This window comes from Heptranchias perlo, chromosome 19, assembly GCF_035084215.1.
Source record: "Heptranchias perlo isolate sHepPer1 chromosome 19, sHepPer1.hap1, whole genome shotgun sequence".
Classification (NCBI taxonomy): Eukaryota; Metazoa; Chordata; class Chondrichthyes; order Hexanchiformes; family Hexanchidae; genus Heptranchias; species Heptranchias perlo.
Genome location: NC_090343.1, coordinates 10,871,443 through 10,894,275, shown reverse-complemented (window position 1 = coordinate 10,894,275; position 22,833 = coordinate 10,871,443). Strand labels below are relative to the sequence as shown.

Sequence of the window (22,833 nt, the reverse complement as noted above, 5' to 3'; positions counted from 1 at the left end):
TCCCCGTATCCCTTGATTCCCTTGGAGCCCAAAAATCTATCGATCTCAGCCTTGAATATACTCAACGACTGAGCATCCACAGACCTCTGGGGTAAAGAATTCCAAAGATTCACCACCCTCTGAGTGAAGAAATTCCTTCTTATCTCAGTCTTAAATGGCTGATCCCTTATCCTGAGACTATGCCCCCTAGTTCTAGACTAGGGGAAACAACCTCTCAGCATCCATCCTGTCAAGCCCACTAAGAATTTTATACGTTTCAATGCGATCCCCTCTCATTCTTCTAAACTCCAGAGGATATAGACCCATTTTGCTCAATCTCTCCTCATAGCACAATCCTCTTATCCCAGGAATCAATCTAGTGAACCTTCGTTGCTCCGCCTCCAAAGCAAGTATATCCTTCCTTAGGTATGGAGACCAAAACTGTACACAATACTTCAAGTGTGGTCTCACCAAAGCCCAGTACAATTGCAGCAAGACTTCCTTACTCTTGTACTCCAGTCCCCTTGCAATAAAGGCCAGCATACCATTTGCCTACCTAATTGCTTGCTGTACCTGCATGTTAATTTTCTGTGTTTCGTGTACAAGGACACCCAAATCCCTCTGAACACTAACATTTGATAGTTTCTCACCATTTAAAAAAATATCCCAGGCCCAGGGGTTATTGAGGACAATTCTTGCACCCCCTACAGCAGCTCTGGTTGAGCTCAGCTAACTCAGTGCAGCTGAGGGATCAAAGATAGGATCTAATTTTAAGATTATATCCCCTCGTTCTTCATTTCCCCCATCAGAGGAAATAGTTTCTCTGTCACTATCCTATCGAACCTTTTATCATTTTAAACACCACAATCAGATCACCCCTCAATCTTCTATACTCTAGGGAGCACAAGCCAAGCTTATGCAACCTGTCCTCATATTTTAACCCTCTAAGCCAAATTCAAGTCATTTATCAATTTTTTACTTGTTGATCGGTTTCCATTATCAGAAGATTATTTCAGCAGTCAATGGCACCAAGTTTTTTTTTAAAACATAATTACTGATGCACTTGCCATCCCTCAAGTATTGGAATAAGTGGCAGAGAATCCGTAAGAGATTAAATATGCCGATGTGGTAGGAAATCTGTGCAGATGCCGATTTGTACAAGTCTGGACACATTTCTCAGGGGTTTGAAGTAGAGTCTCACTAATCTGCATGGGCTTGTGTTCACGTCCTGGGAGATCTTTTTTTTATTCATTCATGGGATGTGGGCGTCACTGGCAAGGCCAGCATTTATTGCCTATCCCTAATTGCGCTCGAGAAGGTGGTGGTGAGCCGCTTTCTTCAACCGCTGCAATCCGTGTGGTGAAGGTTCTCCCACAGTGCTGTTAAGTAGGGAGTTCCAGGATTTTGACCCAGCGACGATGAAGGAACGGCGATATATTTCCAAGTCAGGATGGTGTGTGTCTTGGAGGGGAAAGTTCAGGTGGTGTTGTTCCCATGTGCCTGCTGCCCTTGACCTTCTAAGTGGTAGAGGTCGCGGGTTTGGGAGGTGCTGTCGAAGAAGCCTTGGCGAGTTGCTGAAGTGCATCTTGTAAATGGTACTCACTGCAGCCACTGTGCGCCAGTGGTGGAGGGAGTGAATGTTTAAGGTGGTGGATGGCATGCCAATCAAGCGGGCTGCTTTGTCCTGGATGGTGTCGAGCTTCTTGAGTGTTGTTGGAGTTGCACTCATCCAGGCAAGTGGAAAGTATTCCATTACGCTCTTGACTTGTGCCTTGTAGATGGTGGAAAGGCTTTGGGGAGTCAGGAGGTGAGTCACTCACCGCAGAATACCCAGCCTCTGATCTGCTCTTATAGCCATAGTATTCATATGGCTGGTCCAGTTAAGTTTCTGGTCAATGGTGACCCCCAGGATGTCGATGGTGGGGGATTCGGCGATGGTAATGCCATTGAATGTCAAGAGGAGGTGGTTAGACTCTCTCTTGTTGGAGATGGTCATTGCCTGGCACTTGCCTGGCTCGAATGTTACTTGCCACTTATGAGCCCAAGCCTGGATGTTGTCCAGGTCTTGCTGCATGCGGGCACGGACTGCTTCATTATCTGAGGGGTTGCAAATGGAACTGAACACTGTGCAATCATCAGCAAACGTCCCCACTTCTGACCTTATGATGGAGGGAAGGTCATTGATGAAGCAGCTGAAGATGGTTAGGCCTAGGACACTGCCCTGAGAAACTCCTGCAGCAATGTCCTGGGGCTGAGATGATTGGCCTCCAACAACCACTATCATCTTCCTTTGTGCTCGGTATGACTCCAACCACTGAAGAGTTTTCCCCCTGATTCCCGTTGACTTCAATTTTGCTAGGGCTCCTTGATGCCGCACTCGGTCAAATGCTGCCTCGATATCAAGGGCAGTCACTGTCACCTCACCTCTGGAATTCAGCTGTTTTGTCCATGCTTGGACCAAGGCTGTAATGCGGTCTGGTGCCAAGTGGCCCTGGCGGACCCCAATGAGAATCAAGGATTCCCTTTGTGTATCACAGGTTTTGCCAGTGCTGGGTTAATAGTGAGTGCCCTTCTGAGACTTTGGCAGGTGCAGAGGGAGCGTTTGTTGAGGCGAAAGAAAAAAGAAAGATTTGCATTTATGTATTGCCTTTCACGACCTTGGGACATCCCAAAGTGCTGCCTGCTTCTGTGCTGTAAATTCTATGTAAATACTTTTGAAGTGTAGTCACTGTTATAATGTAGGAAACGTGGCAGCCAATTTGGTGATGCCAGAAATGAAATGATAAGCTGCTTTACATCACGTGAACATATAGAAGAGATCAGGTTCACTTAGTTCAAACAACTTGTCTTTGTGTAATAATACAAAATAACGAGTATGCTACACTATCCCATGCCACTAGGTGTCTGGCTTGACTTAAACAAAATAACTACACTGCTGTATTTTCCTTCTCAGCCTGGAGAAAGATTTCCCTTGCTGCTTTCTGTATTAAAAGACCTGGCTGTCTTCACAGCCTCGGCTAGATCTGACTGCCTATCTCTACATGTTTTACCTCTTGCTGTTCAAAGCCAGAAAGGGAAGGCCTGCCAAGAACCTGGGACCAGCAACATGCCAACACAATGGGTGTGAGCCATTTATCGATTACCTCGACAAACTCACTAACTGTTCATTATCCACAGTCCATGGGGAATCAACACCAAAGCAAAGCTCATTAATGTCTTAATTACCTATCATCTGAGGGAAATTAAAGCTCAGGACCAACAGCAACTCCAACTGACTCCAAGCAAAGGCTCTGCAATTTGATTAGTTTCCTTAACGTCATCTCTTTCCTCCCGTCCCCCAAGGTGTGGGTGGGCAATATTATTAATCTTCAGGAAGAGAATTGTGAGGGGATGTGATCTGATCTGATCTAAGTCACAATGTTGATCTATTCCTGTGTTGCTATTACTGTCTGACGTGACTGTGCTTTTGGGGCTTAGGGTTTCTCACTGATGTGGTTCTTTAGCTGCTGAGATGTGAGGTTTATAAAAATGTTTTTCACTCTATTTTTATCGATAGTTCACTGAATATTGGAGTATTTCAGTGTAAGGTGCGAGATGTGATTTGCAGAATATAGCCACATCCCACTTATTGAACAGAGTCATTTATGATTAACAAAACGCAGGAGAAATCTGAGCCACCCTAAAGCATAAGTCACCATCGACAGATTTCATTGGCGACCTATTATGTTGCACAGCACAAGTCACTATTTACAAAAATGCTGCTGTGCCTTGGTTCATTGCACAGCGCAGTTCACAATTTTCTGAGAGTTGTTCCAAATTTTGATAGCTGTTCGAGCTGAAACCAGAAGCGTCTGAATTCTGCCTTCTTTTATTGCAGGTGGCTGAGGAAACAGTTCTACAACATGGATCGAAATCGAGAAGACCGGTAACACCAACTAGTGTTATTTTGGAATGGGGTTTGCCTGCAAGTTGAGGTTTCGAGGGGGTTTCTGTTGTTTCTTACTTGTCTATTTCTCTGACACTCCCTGCGCCCCCCCACCAACCCTCCTCCTCCAGCCAGCAGAGACTCGCATTCCAGGCTGAATACTTCTAGATAAACGTTTTAATGCTGCTTCAAACTTGGAGACTCCCAATTTGAAGCATCACCTATCGCATCAGCCTTTACTGTGCCGACTCTGGAATAACCTGAGGTCCAAACTGACCTGAACAGCACAGATTTTGGAAGGACGGAGAATGGATCCAAGTTTTCGTTGTCTGTCTGTCGCTGTGTGGCTGAACTTTGTGGTTCTATGCGTGCATGAGATTGCATGGCTGTGTTACTGAGACTGTGGGACAGTTATTAATGTTCAGGAAGAGAATTAGGAGGGGTGCAATCTGGCCTTTGTGAGGCCACAACCAGGAATTTCCCTGGGGTTTCTACCGAGCGGCTGCCAGAACTTCGGCAGAAGATTGGCTGACGCCCTGATAAATCGCACAAATGGCCCAGGTTACAGCGGCTGGTTGGAAGAAGTCCCGAGGAGATTCCTGGCCTGTGTGTGTATGTGGCTGTATCTCCAGGCGCTTTTCTTTTACGGGGTGCAGATCTTTCACTTTAAGTTGCTGTCTCTAGTATTGTGGTATAATGTCTGATGACTGGTGGCCCCATAGCCCATGAAATAGTCATGTGAGCCCATTTCAGAGATGTGTGTGTGTGTGTGTGTGTGTGTGTGTGTAGTTCACAGATCAGTGCTTTCCTATTGCACATGTACTTCCTGCCACTAATCCCAAAATAGAGTGATGCTGAATAATGAGTAAGTCATTTGTCAGGATATGGCAGCTTCTCAAACCAGCTTCCCAGATTGCAATCATCTGTATATCCTGCTCTTGAGTGATTATCTACCAATTAGAGATTTGGATTGATATCTATCCAAGTCTAGATTATGGAGACAGCCAGTGATAAATTATGCAGTGCCCACGGTACTTGGCTTGATGAAGGGGTAATTGAAGATAATGTAAAATATTTTTCTGGCGATGATTTGATTTTGTTCTATTTTCTGCTTTACATTTGTCTTGCTTTTAAAAACCAAGCTAGCCAATGGTTCACAGAATAAATGTTTGGTACTGAGCCGCACAGCCCAGAAAGGTCCCGGGTTCAATCTGTGCTGCGTTAGCTGACCTTGACCATGGTGGCAGTATTGTAAGTGGCTCCTATGCCCCTGAGGTAGGGATGGGGGCCGCAATCATCCCAGGTTACTGGTCCTGAGCACTATCCAGTGACTGTGGCTGGAGAGGTCCATGCGCCCGAATGTTGTTTGAGAACAAGATTGGGCCTGGCTTTGATACCCCTTTGAAACCCTTAGGCTCTTGCGTGAAGTATTGGCCACTTGGTTGAGATACTAGAGGCCAGCCCCCCAACACCCCCGGCCCCTACCCCAATGGACTCATAATCTGGGCTTCAGGAAAGGAGGAAGGAAGAAATACTGCTGCCCCTCCAGACAATAATCACAACTTCAGCAAATGTGCAGGGGAATGTGGCGTGCGCCATCTTTTTGTGTGATTGCTATCCGTATGCAAATGCATCTCCATTTATGTGTGTATTTGTAAGCTTTGCATTCATGAAAATGATGGACGATGGTGGTGGGGAATGGTAGAGTCGAGCTCTCCCTGATTAGCTGTACTAAAGATGATGTGGAAAACCTCAACAGATGTTGTCTCAATGGGACTTGACTGCGCCACATGTTGTACATTTAGTGGGCATGTGGCATTATTATTTAATACAGAATATGTTTAAGAAAAGGATGAACCCAAAAGTTAATAAGGAGCTTGATGTTGGGAATGAGAAATAAAAGATGGCACCATGCTAAATTTGAAGAAATTAACTGCCCATTTTGTTACTTCTACCCCATCTGCTCGGTTCCCCAACTGAGACCACAGAACATCTGCTGGGGTTGTTCTCCTTGGAACAGAGAAGTTTGAGAGGAGATTTGATAGAGGTGTTCAAAATCATGAAGGGTCTAGACGGAGTAGATAGAGAGAAACTGTTCCCACTGGCAGAATGGTCAAAAACCAGAGGACATAGATTTAAGGTGATTGGCAAAAGAACCAAAGGTGACATGAGGACAAACTTTTTACACAGTGAGTGGTTAGGATCTGGAATGCACTGCCCGAGGGGGTGGTGGAGACAGATTCAATCATGGCCTTCAAAAGGGAACTGGATAAGTACGTGAAAGGAAAAAATTTGTAGGGCTACAGGGATAGGGCGGGGGAGTGGGACCAGCTGGATTGATCTTCCATAGAGCCGGCACGGACTCAATGAGCCAAATGGCCTCCTTCCGTGTTGTAACCTTTCTATGATTCTATCTGTTCGCAGACATCGGCCATGGTCACCAGCTATGAGCTCTGTCTGGGCTAAGTTTGTTTTCGATGTTCCCTTCCTTTCTCTAGGGATGTGCTTCGCCTCCACTCACCCAGACCACCTGCCTGAGATGGATCTCTCACCGTGCTTGGGTGTACAGGCTGCGAGCTCACCACTTCACAGTGCAGGTCACCTGGCCCCCTTTTTTTTTCAGGATTATTTCAAGGGTTTTTTCAAGGGTTTCTTGTCTCATCACGGTTTGGAGAAGTGATAATTCCACAGTAACAAACTTTAATTGCACGTTACAAACCAAAATATATCAAGGACTCAAGGGGGTAACTGGATTCTTTTCCCCTCCCAGGGTCACTATGAAGGATCTGAAGAGCATGCTATCTCAGGTCAACTACCGAGTGCCCAACATGAAGTTTCTACGGGAAAAAATTACGGTAATTTAATTCTTTCTGAATTTGTTTCGTTAGTGACGACAAAATCTTACCTCGTCTATTTATCTTATTTCAAACTTTTGTCTATAATGGCATATTGCTGATTGGTGTATAATAACCACATGACACAATGGACCAACCAGATCCCGATATAGTCCATCCAAACTATTTGACACCTCAGACAATCTGATCTCTACAAAAGCACACAAGGCAACCTTTTTAAAAAAAAAGAAAATTCCATTCTTATTTTTAATTATTTTCAGCTTTTTCCCCTACTTTTTAATTTTTTTCTCCTGTACAGTCAGGTCTCGACCTGCTCAGTTTCTGTGCCTCACCTGAATCTCTCCTTTCCTCTGAGTTTGACTGTACATTGATATTCTGGCCTGCTCAACCTCTGCGTCTAACCCAGCCTCTCTGCCCTGCCCGGCCCATCCCCTGTTTGACCTGACCCTCTTGTCAGTGAACAAATTGCTTGGCTATGTTATTAATCTGAACATTACCAGCTGGGCTCCCCAAAATAAATGTTTATCAACCGGTGTCTCAGATGTGCCATCCAGTGCCCTCGCTCTGGTGCTGTGCCATCCAGTGCCCTTGCTCTGGTGCTGTGCCACCCAGTGCCCTCGCTCTGGTGCTGTGCCATCCAGTGCCCTCGCTCTGGTGCTGTGCCATCCAGTGCCCTCGCTCTGGTGCTGTGCCATCCAGTGCCCTCGCTCTGGTGCTGTGCCATCCAGTGCCTTGAGTTATATTGTGATGTAAGACAGCTGCTCATTTGGATACGCTATTAGTTGTGACACTGTTGGCCACTCACTACCTGGAACACCTAGTTACACACTGTGATGGGAAGAAGGCAGGTATCAGGCATAGAAGCTTCCCTCTCCCCTTCTCCAGAACAAGTGCGCTGTCAGTAACATCAAGTTATATATTGTACTAGGAAGAAGATGGTTGCTGACCTAAAATGGGTCCTCTGATTATTTCTCATTATGCCCTCAGGACATGGAGTTGCGGAGTGGAGATGTTACATACTGCCAGTTTGCTCAGCTCTATAGAAGCCTGATGTATGACGCTCAGAAACATGTAAGTGTCAAATGTGGTGGATGGATTTTAAAAAAGAACTTGCATTTATACAGCCTCTTTCACATCCTCAAGGCGTCCCAAAGTGCTTTTGAAGTGTAGTCACTGATGTTATGTAGACAAATACAGCAGTCAGTTTGCTAACGGCAAGGTTCCCCAAACAACAAGGAGCTGAATGACCAGTTAATTGCTTTTGATGGTGGTTGAAGGATCAATGTTCGGCAGAAGCCAGGGAGAACTTCCCAACTCTCCTTTGAATGGTGTCATGGGATATTTTACGTCCATCTGAATAGGTAGACAGGACCTTGCTTTAACTTCTCTGAAAGACGCAACCTCCAACAATGTAGCACTATCTCACTACTGCACTGAATTGTCAGTCTACAGCATGTGCTCAAGGCCTTGGAGGGGGCACAACCCCACAACCTTCTGACTCTGCGATGAGAGCGCTTCTGAATGACCCAAACAGCAGAAACCATTACACTCACACTGGCATAACACAGCGCAATATGTGATTTGAACCCTCCCTTCTTTGCTCCAAATGGATAGAAATAACTGATCCATTATTACTTTTGTGATAGTTAATAACATAATCATTTTATGCATTGGTGATCTATAATGGAACAAAAGCAAAATATTGTGGATGCTGGAAATCTGAAATAAAATCAGAAAACTTATGCAGGTCAGGCAGCATCTGTAGAGAGAGGAACAGTATTAACATTTCACGTCAATGAACGTTCACCAGAACACGCCAATAATGGATCTGGCTATCCTATTACTCACTGTGCCTGTGATGGCGCTGAATATCCCAGTACTGTCTCTGTACAAAACATGAGTGAGTGTGCCTATAACTGAACATTGGTGACTGTACATAGTACAACTATATCATTACTGACTGTATGATACTTAAACGGCAACTCTTCCTCCTACATTCATCCCTGCCCCCGCTGTTGATCTTAAATCTCCTCTCCCTCTCTCTAGGCTGCTGGGCTGAATTCGATGTTAAAATCAGCAGCAAGAGCTGGGACTGGGTGGGGGTACATCTGGCGCTGAAATATCGCTGGCACTCACCTATTCCAGAGGAAGAGGCTTTTCGAGTGTTGATCTATTTCCTTACGTTGAGCTTAATTTGCTCTTTAGATCTTTTGGAGCAGGAGGAGCTGAGTACATATGTAACTTTATAATATAATTTTAACTTCACCTGTGCAGGGTTTTGGGTACCCCAGTATATTTATATATATATATATATATATATATCTAATATATCATTACTAGGATAAATAATTTGTTGTGACGTACCATCCCATGAATTTCTACATTTGCCACCGTAGTGTGATTTGCAGCCTGAGAACTACAATTTTGCATAAAAACTTGCAGGAGAGGATAATTCTGTTTTGAACAATAACAAATCAGTTGCACTGACCATTACTGACTGTCTGTCTTATTACATCACCATGTGATAACTACCCGCTCCTGCCTGATTTGCAGAGTGGAGTTCACTGTATTGAGATAGTAGAATGATACCCGGACTTCAAGGGTTAAGTTACGAGGAGAGATTACACAAAGTTTATAAGATATTAAGGGAACAGTTACGGTGGATAGAGAGAAACTATTTCCGCTGGTTGGGGATTCTAGGAGTAGGGGGCACAGTCTAAAAATTAGAGCCAGACCTTTCAGGAGCGAGATTAGAAAACATTTCTACACACAAAGGGTGGTAGAAGTTTGGAACTCTCTTCCGCAAACGGCAATTGATACTAGCTCAATTGCTAAATTTAAATGTGAGATAGATAGCTTTTTGGCAACCAAAGGTATTAAGGGATATGGGCCAAAGGCAGGTATATGGAGCTAGATCACAGATCAGCCATGATCTTATCAAATGACGGAGCAGGCTCGGGGGGCTGAATGGCCTACTTCCGTTCCTATGTTCCTATGTATTGCAATTTGGTTGCAAATTACTTGGGATAATTACAGTTAAAACTGATAAAGGCACCGACTGTCCCAGTAATGTGCAAATAGGAAATCTACTCATTACCACATTACATATGTTTTCCTGGATGTCAAACCATGTACCTGAAAGAATGAAATATTCTTTAATGCATTTATTAATGACGCTTTTCAAACAAAAATAACAACTTGCTTTAAATATAGCGCCTTTCACGTAGTAAAATGTCCCAAGGTGCTTCATAACGTTATCAAACAAAATTTCACACTGAGTCATCTATTAGGACAGATGACAAAAGCTTGGTCAAAGAGGTAGGTTTTAAGGAGTGTCATAAAAGAGGACAGAGAGGCGGAGAGGTTTAGGGAGGGAATTCCAGAGCTTAGGGCCTAGGCAGCTGAAGGCACGGCCGCCAATGGTGGAGTAATTAAAATCGGGGATGCGCAACAGGCAAAAATTGGAGGAGCACAGAGATCTCAGAGGGTTGAAGGGTTGGAGGAGGTTACAGAGATAGGGAGGGGCGAGGCCATGGAGGGATTTGAAAACAAGGATGAGAATTTTAAAATCGAGGTGTCCCTGGACCGGGAGCCAATGTAGGTCAGCGAGCACAGGGGTGATGGGAGAACAGGACTTGGTGCAAGTTAGGATACGGGCAGCAGAGTTTTGGATGAGCTCAAGTTTATGGAGGGTGGAAGATGGGAGGCCAGTCAGGAGAGCATTGGAATAGTCCAGTCTGGAGGCAGCATAGGTATGGATGAGGGTTTCAGCAGCAGATGAGCTGAGGCAGGGCGGAGAGGGTGATGTTATGGAGGTGGAAGTAGGCAGTCTTGGTGGTGGAGCGGATATGTGGTCAGAAGCTCATCTCGGGGTCAAATAGGACGCCATGGTTGCGAACGGTCTGGTTGAACCTCAGACAGTGGCCAGGGAGAGGGATGGAGTCGGTGGCTAAGAATGGAGTTTGTAGTGGGGACCAAAGACTATTGCTTCGGTCTTCCCAATATTTAGTTGGAGGAAATTTTTGCTCATCCGGTACTGGATGTCGGACAAGCAATGTGACAAATGAGAGACAGTGGAGGTGTCGAGGGAGGTGGTTGTGAGGTAAAGTTGGGTGTCGTCAGCGTACATGTGGAATCTGACGTGTTTATTGGATGTCGCCAAGGGGCAGCATGTAGATGAGAAATAGGAGGGGGCCAGGGATCGATCCTTGGGGGAACTCTAGAGGTAACGGTGCTGGAGCGGGAAGAGTTCAATGGTTAAAGCTCAACCTGGTGTGGTACTGAGTCAGGAAGGTCCCAGAATTGATCATTGGTCTGTGCTGTGTTAGTTAATCTCAGTGCAGGATTGGTGTGGCCTAAGCTGAGGAAGTGCTGCACTGTCTGAGGTGCCGTCCTTTCGGATTTGACGTTAAACCGAGGCCTTGTCAGGTGGACACAAAAGATCCCATGGCACTATTCGAAGAAGAGCCAGGGTATTCTCCCCAATGGCCTGGCCAATATTTATCCCTCAACCATATCACTAAAACAGATTATCTGTTCATTTATCTCATTACTGGTAGTGGGATCTTGCTGTGCGCAAATTGGCTGTCGTACTTCCTACATTACAACAGTGACTACACTTCAAAAGTACATCATTGGCTGTAAAGCGCTTTGGGATGTCCTGAGGTCATGAAAGGTGCTATATAAATGCCAGTTCTTTCTTTTTAAGCATCCCTAGGACAGGGAGATAGAAAAAAAAAATGCTCAGAGTTCCAACTCTGCTCGATAACCTGTGAGCCTTGTTGGTAATGTGCATTGTGTGAGGATCAGGCAAAGAGGTGATTTCCTCCTCCTGTGGTTGAATAGTCTGCGTACATTCGCTGTTTACATGTGAAGAATGACCACTAGGTAAAGGTAAGGAGAGTTTGGCAGCACCCATGGGACCAGACCCCAATAGGGATGCATTTTTAATGGGAAGCTAGATAAGTACATGAGGGAGAAAGGAATAGAAGGATAAGCTGCTCTGGTTAGATAAAGTAAAGTGGGAGGAGGCCTGTGTGGAGCATAAACAGCGGCATAGGCCAGTTGGGCCGAATGGCCTGTTTCTGTGCATAACTTCTGTGTAATCCTATGAACCACTGCTTTCAGGAGGTGAGGGATAAGGGGATATATTGGAGGGGAAAAAGTAATGTTCTGTTCAGTGGCTAAATAGGCGACTCTCACTGTGTTGGGATTGAGCTCCTAATGAGGTTTCCGTAATGGATCAGGATTGGATTGGAACAGGGGAGGAATTCCTCACAGAGGGGCAGCATTAAACAGTATTGATGCAGTTTGCAGGCTGTACCGTTTCACATTGCCAACAGTGTAGGGAAGGGAAAGTGTTTTTTTTTGTGTATAAAAAGAATTTGTTTCTGATTCCATTTTGTTTCCCCCTCTGCAGATGGAGGTCCCCTTTCTTCAGAGGTAAGTCGACAAAGTCGTTTGAAAACGTATGGAGAATATGTTGTGGGAGACACTTTAATGTGTCCTCCAGGTCAGCAGATTTCAATATTATTCTATGTTTGACTTATTAGCACGCTATTTCTGTTGCTATATTAAAATTAGTCCCCGCCGCTTATAGTGGACATGTTGGTGTCAGCGTAATTTGCCAGCTATAAGTGACCGGTAACAGCACAAAGTGTCAAATAAAAATTCTGTCTGTCTAAACTTTTAAGAGACATTTACTTACTGTGCCTAAATCTGGTCTAGGGTCCTTGCTTTGCCAGCCCAAAAGTTTAAAGGACATTTCTCTTAAGCTGCTGGCTGTTAGACTGAAACAGGCTGACCACAGAGCACTACCTAACATCCAATATAGTTCCTGTAGGAGACCTCTGTGCATCACTCAAGAGACCTACCGCTGTTCATTGGCGCTGTGCCCTTCTCTCAAGTCTCAGACAGAATGGCAAGTAAACCCCGATACAAACAGTGGCTCCGCAGTACTGAGGAACTCGGAATACTTAACCGCACACAGCTTTTGGGCCAAAAGGCCTGTTTCTGTGCTGTACATTCTGTGTAATTCTTTGTACTTAATCGCACTTCAACCAGGTGCGAAAAGCTTATTGCGTTGCCCGAGATAGCCGGTGTGCTTCATATGTTAAAAGCAGCGCCTTTGTAATTGGCTTCAGTGGAAATGGCGAACGAATAGCACTTTTTGCCCGATATAGGCGGCTGCCCGCGGTGAATGTGGACATTGTGAGCGGCGGAGGACAGTATAAACAGAAGTTTTCTGGAATGGTAATTTCTACTCTTGGGTCGATGCCACCACCTTCAGAACTTAGGACAGGAAGTCCCCAGGAGTTAGCCAATAATGCGCTAATATTTCAAGAAATACGGTAAAATACTGGCTTTGGGGAGCAGCTGGGAAACTCTTGCTAACACAGAAAAGTGTCTCCCACACAGAAAAGCTTGAAAATCATTGCTATGGTTTCCAAGGACCATGAGATCCTCCCTTGCTACTGAGCTGTGGCGGAGCCCAGCAATATTTCTCGAAATTGAATCTCTCATATCTGGCAGCAGTCCCTCATTGCTTCGCTCGCACTCTGAAATCTTTGCTGTTTTTGTAGATCGATCGTCAATTTGCTCCGGCGTGCATTGTACATTCAGCATGTCTCCTCTGTATATGTGAGCCCTCGGGTGTCTCTGTTCCTGCGCCCCCTTTAAAATTGTACCATTTAATTCATATTGTCTCTCCTCGTCCTTCCTTCCAAAATGCATCACTTCACACTTCAGCGCCAACTTGCCCAGTGCACCATGCTGCTCGTCGTCTCCTGTTCCGGTGGAGTGGCAGTAAATGATTGCAAAGTCGCATCTGTTCTGAAATAGTCTTTTGCTTTGGGTTTTCTTTTTAATTAAGCATGGGCAAGTAGGAATAAGCCTCTAATACCTCTCCCAGAGGGAATGTTGAGTGTGATTCGTCAGCTGCTCCTGGCTTAGCCCAGGTGACCTGTCCTGGGTTAAGACTTGTGATTGCTGGTCTATCTTCATTTTTTTTTTTAAAAGTCTTTCTATTCCACAGGAACTGTGAGAGGCCTGAACTCAGTCAAATCTCACTGCAGGATTTTCAGCGATTTCTCTTGGAGAATCAGAAGGTAAACGTGATAACCTGTCTCCACCGAAAACCAGCCCCTAAAGCTGCACGTTATCAAGTCAGTGCCTGTCGTCTCCACATATTTTACAGACTTGTCAGATTAAAGATTCACCCTAAGGGGATTCCCAGTTAGCATTAACCTGTTTTTTTCTTCAAACACATTGTTCTCTTTTTTTATGGGGGAGGGGGAAAAGAGAGAAAAGGGCGATGGCAATGCAAGAGTGAGAGAACGAAAAAGTGATCAAGGGCAGCAGCCCAGTGATGAGTATTCGTGCATTAGCGTATTGGAATACGGTTTCCTCTGCTTACCAATTCTGTGCTCAGTGCTAATCAGGGGACTATTACGTGGGAGCGAAGTGTCTCCCATAGGAAAGTAGGAAAAACCAATCCAAGCATGAATTGGGCTGGGTCATTCTTATGACTCTTTCCCCCCCCCCCCCCCCAAACCATCTGTCTTGTTCAGGAGTGGTTTACATAACCTTTGAATCTACCTCAGTAATCAACGTGAGTTTCTTGTCTGAACGTTTAGTAACTGTTCAGATTCACAAGGAGGTACGTCATTCGTTAACGGTTTCGATGTTGTATTTTTTATTGTCTAGGAATTGTGGGCATCGGACATCCATCTAGTGCGAGAGTTCATGTTCAATTACCTCCGGGACCCTCTTAGGGAGATTGAGGATCCGTTTTTCTACCTCGACGAGGTAAGTTTACCTCAAAAATTAACCAACTGTGAAGCACATCCTATTAGTTGTTACTCACCTGTGCCACTGCATGGCAACGAGGCTCAGCACACCTGCTGTAAGCAAGAAGCCCTCAGTAAAAGTAGAAGACGAGTAAGTAGGGGACTGATAGTAAGGAGTTTGTGGGGATAAGTCTGAGCAGGTTGAGGCGTGAATGTAGAATTTACTGAGAAAGAGAAAAGCCCAGGAATCAACCACTGGCCACATGCCCTCCCGACAGGTAAATGCACCACTGGTCCTGAGCCATACAGATCAGGAATGGCTTCATGTTGATCCCCAGTCTGTTGATCCCCTAGCAGATCTCAGCTTGGATGGTACTTGAGGTGCTTTAACTGGCCTTGCTGCCCATGGGCTAGGTACCCCAGCAGGAGTTGGCTGCATATAGTGACACCATTATTCCCGGCCAGAATGGAGATGATTGGGTGATTCCTCCATCAATCACGCCTGGAGACCGCACTGCTGCAAGCGACTGGGATCGATTTTACGCACATAATTTGTATTATGCGACTATCCTCCACTCACTGCCTTTTGTCGGGAGACGTTTCAAATAGACTCTGTTTGCTGTAAAATAGATTTTGCTGTGAGTCCTGCCGTAAGTCCCGCCTCGACTCCAACTCATAGGCTGACATAATGGTGTCAAGAGTTGGCGCCTTTATGGAAGAAATTTTTTAAAAAGACATTTGAGCACCAGTCTGTATTTGGGGGGGAAAACGTGGCATCTTGATCTGGACGGTGGATGGAAAGCTTCTGCCATGTTTCGGAGCAGTGGGCACAGCCCTGCATGGCTTAAGTTTCTAATCACAGCGGAGTAGAAACAAGGTAATTTCCGAAAGAAAATTGGAGCCCGGTTCAACTAGCTCTTACTGAGCTCTCAGTACTCCAAGAATGGGCGTCCCTGCTATCTCTAGAGTACAGTGGTCAGCTGCCACACCTGGGTTATACTGCCGACTGCGCTTTGTACTGAGCGACAGCAGAGCTCTACACGTGTGTGCACGGACACATATACAAAGCTCATCCCTCCGGGAGGATAATTTGTAATGTTCTGAAAGGGGGTGGGAGCAATGCTTCCTCTACAAAGAGTCACGTGTAAAGTTATAATATGCCCCCAAGAGGAACCTCTGAAATGTAACTATGGAACATAGGAACAGGATTAAGCCATTCAGCCCCTCGAGCCTGTTCTGCCATTCAATTAGATCATGGCTGTACTTCAACTTCACTTACCTGCCTTTGCTCCATATCCTTTGATACCCAACAAAAATCCATCGACCTCAACCATGAAAGTTTCAGTTGGCCCAACATCCACAGCATTTTGGGGGGAGAGAGTTCCAGATTTCTACCACCCTTGCGTCGGATTGGAATTATATTGCACACTGCAAGGTCCAGTTGACGTGATGCTACCTACAAGAGTGGTTTCACAATTCTTGCTTTAGTGTGTGTGGTAGTCAGATCAACTACAAAAAAAAAACACTTTGTGACAACTCCTGACGTGCAGGTTGATGTTCCAGAGTGCTTTACGGTGAGGAGGAAAGTGGACACTGGGCATGGGGAATAGGAGGGACTAAATGGAGAGGGCGAGATGGGCAACCGAAGGCACGGCCCAAGATGGTTTTGAGGAGGTTTTATTAAGACAGGCAGGAAGAACCGGGTAGAGTTCCAGAGGTCAGGAGTATAGTGGCTCCATGAGCAGCTGCCAGTGCTGGAGTGGAGTGGAGTGGAGTGGAGTGGAGTGGAGTGGAGTGGAGTGGAGTGGAGTGGAGTGGAGTGGAGTCCAGTGCTTGGGGAGCAGAGAATGTGACCGTATAACTGCAGCTAAAGTGACCTGTTACGGAGCAGGTACTTTTTTTTTTTTTAGCTCTGTGGAGGCTTGTCTTGCACGGAGCTGATGGAGCAAAGTGATGGGAATCCACTCAACGTTGCTGGGGCCCCTTGCTAAGACTGGTCGTAGCCCTTGTGGGGTGTAGGGACGGTGTTGGGGAGGTAAGGGGGGGGGGTTCATTGTTGCTTAAAACCTTTGACTGTTTATTTCATTATTCTTTCAGTTCCTGACTTTCCTGTTTTCCAAGGAAAACTCCACTTGGGACTTGAAATTTGATCAGGTCAGCCTGGAGGAGATGAGCAGCCCTCTATCCCAATACTGGATCTCATCATCTCATAACACGTAAGTAATTGCCCCCTCCCCCAGCCATAATCATCACCAAATGGAGAAAGCTCTGTGTTGGCTCCAACCCTTTGCTGACATCGTATCAAACAGTTTTAATGACTTTGCCAGGTTGCTGGCGAATCCTTAAGTGACCATGTCACCAGCGTGCATTTTAGTCAGTGCCTCCTCTTTTGGAGTAAATTTTCTGTTCTTAAATTATTTTCCCCTCTCACTCCCACTTCTAAAGGGCCAATCTGCCTCTCGAGTATCTTGCCCAAGTGGCCTTTCATAGCCAAGCCCGATCCTTCGTCACCTGGTGTCTCTTTTTTTTTGTACACACATTTTAGCAACAGGAGTAGCTGGTTAGTGATCAGGAGTGGGAACCCTAGTCGATTTTTATCCCCTCCCTAGCCCAGGGATGCAGAGGTCAGTTATTGCGTCCGTACCACCTACCCAGTTGAGTTCTGCTAGCTCCGCATGGACTAGGGGTCAAATTGCAGATGTTAGCAGTTATTTTTCTAAAGCGATTCTGTGCACGAAACTCGTGGAAACCGCACTGAGCTGAAGCTGACAGGGCAGTTCTGGGCTAATTGGGGAGTGTGGGTTGCTTTATAGGTTCCTGGACCAGGCTACCCAACACTTGTGTTTTATTATTGCACAAAAATGCCTCCTCCCACTGGCTGTAATTTTAGAAGAGCAGATTCCGTGAACGAGCGACATTATCACACGCTGCAGCAGTTACTGTCACTTTCAGTATTGTGGCCAGAGGTAGGACTGTAAACAGGAAGTGACGCAACGCAGCTTTGACGCAAAGGTGATTTTAGAGGAGCTGTTTGATCTGTAGATCTGGGGCAGCAGGAGGGAAAGGCATTATTGTATCAAGCAGCTTAAGCTTTCATTGTAGTAATGGGCCACGTGTCACTTTATCCAAGCCGGCAGAAATTCAAACTGTTGGGCAAGTTCAAAGATGGCAGTTGAAACACAGGGAGACATTTTTTCAGTTGCACTTTCAAAAAAAATAGTTTTTTTCCACTGACCCCTCTACCTAATGTTACCATGGGAACACTATCATCACACGCAATGTAGCGGTTCAATAAGGCGGCCCACCACCACCTTCTCAGGACAACAAGGGATGGGCAATAAATGCCAGCGTCGCCCACAATCCCGCAAACAAATAAAAAAAGGTTTAGCCAAACTGGCCTGAGCAGCGATATTATAGTGACGTGACTAACAGTGCAATATCTGGATGTTGTGGTGCTGAGGCATTTCTGTGGTGCACATGGTGCCTTCCAATCCAGCCCTCTTCATAACGCATTGGTTTTAACACTCACATCTCAATTGTGCACTCATGAGGCTTGTGAGAGGCCTAAACCTGGCAGCCAAGGACATGGTCAGTTTCAGCAGCTGTGGTGAATGAATGAGTGTGTTGTCCACTCATTTTTTTAAAAAAAACACTGTTGAATTAATACGCTGCCATTTGAGATTTGCCGTGTTACTGAATCCGCCACCTGTGGAATGATTGCTCCTTTTTTACATGCATCAACTGTGAACGTTTCTGCCTGACTCTCTACCTGCCAACACACGCCATCTCTTACTCCTGCTAACTGTGTTGCAGCTACCTGACCGGGGATCAGTTTTCCAGTGAGTCCTCATTAGAAGCCTATGCTCGCTGCCTGAGAATGGGGTGTCGGTGTATTGAATGTAAGTAAATCGAAATGGCTTCTTGTGGCGCATTGGAGTTACTTTATCCAACAATGGAAACCATCGAGGTGGATATCACAGGCGGGACAGAAGCATCGCTAGAATAGAATGCAGATAATGCAGCCAATAATGAATGGAAAGTGCAGGGTAAATTTTGCCAGACTCTGCTCTGGAGGTGGAATCTTGTTTGAACAGAGCGAAGGGTAGTAGAAATCCGGAACTCTCTTCCCTCAAAAGGCTGTGGACGCTGGGACATTTGGAGCATTCTAGACTAAGATCGATAGATTTACGTTAGGCACAGGTATCAAGGGAATGGAGAAAAGGCATTTCAGTGGTAGGTATTTTCTGCATGGAGCTTTTAGAGGGTTGGATCTAAAAGGAGGAATTAAAGAAAGTATTTTATAAGATAGTCACAACAAAAAGTTGTTTCGTTTCTCTTCCCCTTGTCTCTTGAATGCGGGTGCTGAGTACCTTCCAGTACTTCACCAAAGTAGGTGCTGTTAGGTGTGAGCCTCGACAGTCCGTGTCAGCAGGCCCATTTGTGACCCCAGAGGACATCCGAACCTCATCTGGTGGTCACATTTCCCAGTAGAGGTCACTCAGTGTCGATCAGGAGCAACCAAATCAGCGCACATTCCCCCCTCCTTCTGGTGTCCACTGACCCTGCTGGAAAGAGCAAGTGTGTGACAACAAAGTTCAACAGCGATAAGATCCCATGGTGGAATAAACTGACATCGTGAATTGAGATTGACCATTTGGATGAAGTGATGGCAGTCTGGAGTCAGCCCCTTCAGGAGGGGAGGGAGGGGGAAAGAGATTGTCTTACTTCGAATAAAATGAAGATCGCCACTATACCATGAAGAACTTGGCAGTTTAAGAGAGGTATAGCTGCACAGCATGATTGATGTTGCGAACAGCGTGTTGAGTGAGGGGGAAGAAATGGAAGGGTTACGAGGAAAGAGCGGGAGCATGTGCTTACAAAGAGCCAGCATGGGCTCGATGGGCCAAATGGCCCTCTTCTGTGCTGTAACCATTCTATGACTCTATGATTGAGGGGAGCACAATGTGTGTTTGGATCAGGTTTATACAATTAATGAACCAATTGTAACCTCTCTTACAGTGGATTGCTGGGATGGACCTGAGGGAATGCCAGTTATCTACCATGGCCACACTCTGACTTCAAAAATCAAATTTAATGACGTTCTCACCACAATCAAGGAACATGCCTTTGTGACTTCAGAGTAAGATCCCCTTTTGTTATCATGATAATCTCTTTGCGTCGCCGTCCCCTTTTAACGTGGGCTGAAGTACTGGAGCAGCAACATTATTACATCTGCCATTACGTCCATTTGGAGCTAGTAGTGTTCTGTTGGTATCAGTTTAAAACTGGTGAAAACCTGACGGAATTTAAACCATTCCATTTTCATTTGTGATTTATTTTCATTCTTTTTGTATTTTTATTTTTTTTCATTCTGTGTAAAAATCCCCCTTTCTCCCTTGCTTGGTCTACTTACCTTTGGCAGCAGTAGGATGTACCGCTTCCCCCATTGCTGCACTTTAGCCATCTGCAAGGGAATGCACCACAGGGCCTATTGGGAAGTTGTCTCCATTTTTGCCCTCCTCCTGGCCACCACCTGGCACTTAAACCCACACCCACCACCGCCCCCCCCCACCAACATCCCACAGCAGTGTGATTGAGATCACGACCCAAGAGGCTGGAGCCTTCGTGTCTCCACTTCACCGTGCCGTGGGTTGACCTTCTGATGCGTTCCATCGCCGTGTCACCTGACCAAATGTTTTCCAACATCTGCGGTGGAGAAAAATGTCCAGAATTCGTCATTTATTTGGCTCTTCTGGAGATGAACAAGTCCATTATTAATAAATAAAAAATGGCCTCCTTCAATCAAATATTTCTGTCCAAGGTTATTGAGTTTGTTGGCTGGCTTCCCTCACTGCTGCTTTGACGATATCTTCCCCACAGTTTAAGTACAGTATTTAAGTATGCCATTAGGCCCAAATCCAGATTTCAAGCACCTGATGGTGGCTATTAAACACTGCTGCTGTTGTCTGAGAAAGTCCTTAGGCATTGAAAGGCAGTTCTGTTACCTCCAATGCATTACAGCATCACGCCAATATAATTTTAGAATGCTTCTTGAGGGAGTTCTCTACTTGCTTCTGTTTTCTGCTCTTTAAGATTGGGATCAGAGATCCTTTCACACCCATCGAGTGCTTCGCTAATGTGTAACTGAAATCGGTTCATCTGTACATCAAACCGCAGTCAATATTGATCCTTTCTCCCCCCCCCCCCACCACCCAGGCTCTTCAAAACGTCAGTGGGTAGGACTTCTGATTGCTGAAGTTCAGATATGAATGCTTAACACGCTGCTTTCCCTTGCATGCAATTTTTACACAAGTAATAACCCATTTTAACTCCTGTGTGACAATAGCACATGCAGGAATGTAGTACAGGTGGTCTTAAACTTTTGAACGTGAGCTTTGCCAGTTTGAAATTCCACCCTCGAGTGTATAAGGTGGGTGATGATGCAGTGCATTGGAGCACAACACTCAACATGTCCGCTCAATGTAGAGCAGCAATCAGCAAAGTCAATAGGATGTTGAACTACGTAGCCAATACAGTAGAATGGAGGTCAGAGTAAGTTATGATCAAAGTATACAGTGCTCTGGTCAGGCAGCACCTTGAGTTTGTCCACTTCTGGCCAGTGAGACACATGGGAGACATTGAAGCCCTGGACATGGTGCAAAGAAGAGCCACAAGGCAGATGCCCAGTCTTAGAGGTATGGATTATGAGGAAAGACTGGAGAAACCTGTGTTTTTCGGCCTTGAAAGGAACTTGTCTGAAAAGTGTTCCTGTGGCGGTATTTAAGATTATAAATGGTGTTGAAAGGTAAATATAGACAATTACTTTAAATTGTGAACGGTCACAGGTTCAAACTAGAAAAAGGCAAATTTAGGGCCGATCACAGGAAGTTTTTCTTCACAACAAAGAGTGACTCACACTTGGAATGGACTCTCAGATATAGTAGTGGAAGCAACGACCCTAGAATCATTTGAGATCCAATTGGACTTTAGGGTCATTCTGGATGGATGAGCTAAGGTGTGTCAGATGGTCGTCTTGTCCGTAATTATCTTACTGTGACCAGTGCCGGGCGCCACAGAAAGGTGGCACACCAATTTGCTTCCTCTAATCTCAAGCATACTGGTGCAGGGAGGCACCATACACAAGTGTCTAGAGTGACATCGGTGGAAGCCTTGGAAGCTAGTCAGCCACTTTTGTTGCAATCAGACAAGAGATGTAAAAAGCAACAGAACATCACAGGCATTAATTTAGAAAACAGTTCTGCATTGCCTACGGAGCGTCGAACAGTTTTCGACTTGCTTTAAAAGCCAGTTAGTCTTGTGTGGATTACGATTCTACAGCTGTGTTACAAAGGTTTGCAAGAGTTTGGCAGCAGTGTTGAAAGTGCTGGATAAACTAATTTAGTAGCTAAGTTTGAAGGGCTTGGTAAAAGAATTTGGCAGCAGTGTCGGTGGGACTCAGTAGCTGTAGTGTGAAATTTAGTGCAAGACGAGGCAACGTTCAACGTGACCTGAGGTGGCTAGAGGAAGATATCGCCATCTACCTTGGATCAGCTGAACTCCTAGCGCTCGTGTGTGCCAACTCTTAGAATCTTACCCTTGTGTTCTGCGTTACTCGGCAGGTATCCTGTAATCCTATCCATCGAAGACCATTGCAGTATCGTTCAGCAGCGAAACATGGCTAACTATTTCAAGAAGGTGTTTGGCGACACGTTGCTGACCAAACCGGTCGACATCACTGCAGATGGGCTTCCATCGCCCAATCAGCTGAGGAGAAAATTCCTGATTAAGGTCAGCCGATTGCCTTTAATGTTAGCTGTTTGCTTTGGTGGGGGTGGGAGCCCGGCAATCAGGAGGGAGGGAGGGAAAGATCAGGGCTTGGTAGTGGGGCGAGGACGGGGGGCGGGGGGGGGGGGGGAAGAGAGTGGGTTGGCCGATCGCGGGGCAGGCCGGAGATCGAGGATTGGAGGGGGGCGGGGTCGGCCGTTCACTGGGCAGGCCGGAGATGGGGGGTTGGAGTGGGGGGAGGGGTGGCGGTCGCAGGACAGGGGTTAGAGAGAGGCCCCGATCAGCTGAAAGAAGGCAGAAGGCTTCCTTGAGGGTGCCGGTGGGAAACACCCCAGCCTCCTCCTGGCCCGCAAGGAGTGCTCTAAAAAGCATTAACAGGCTGCTGCTGTCTCCATTTCGCTGCCGGTTTTCCCGAGCCCTGGGAGGCATAGTCCTAACTGAGTTTATTTTGTGTTTCGGTAGCAGTGCGCACCAGGAGGAAATCACACTTACGCCAGTTAGC

The 22,833-nt window shown here is 45.8% G+C and overlaps 1 protein-coding gene across 4 annotated transcripts in view; it reads left to right on the top strand.

The window, feature by feature from the left end:
• LOC137335161 (1-phosphatidylinositol 4,5-bisphosphate phosphodiesterase gamma-1-like) overlaps positions 1–22,833 on the top strand; it is a 122,546-nt gene that overhangs the window by 55,836 nt on the left and 43,877 nt on the right. For all 4 annotated transcript variants that reach the window (XM_068000315.1, XM_068000316.1, XM_068000313.1 and 1 more), the window contains 10 exons: positions 3,857–3,904; positions 6,675–6,759; positions 7,747–7,830; positions 12,179–12,201; positions 13,793–13,865; positions 14,464–14,565; positions 16,644–16,762; positions 18,360–18,445; positions 19,566–19,686; positions 22,166–22,334. In XM_068000315.1, coding sequence (XP_067856416.1) covers positions 3,857–3,904; positions 6,675–6,759; positions 7,747–7,830; positions 12,179–12,201; positions 13,793–13,865; positions 14,464–14,565; positions 16,644–16,762; positions 18,360–18,445; positions 19,566–19,686; positions 22,166–22,334 — 910 coding nt within the window. The remainder of the gene's footprint in view (positions 1–3,856; positions 3,905–6,674; positions 6,760–7,746; positions 7,831–12,178; positions 12,202–13,792; positions 13,866–14,463; positions 14,566–16,643; positions 16,763–18,359; positions 18,446–19,565; positions 19,687–22,165; positions 22,335–22,833) is intronic.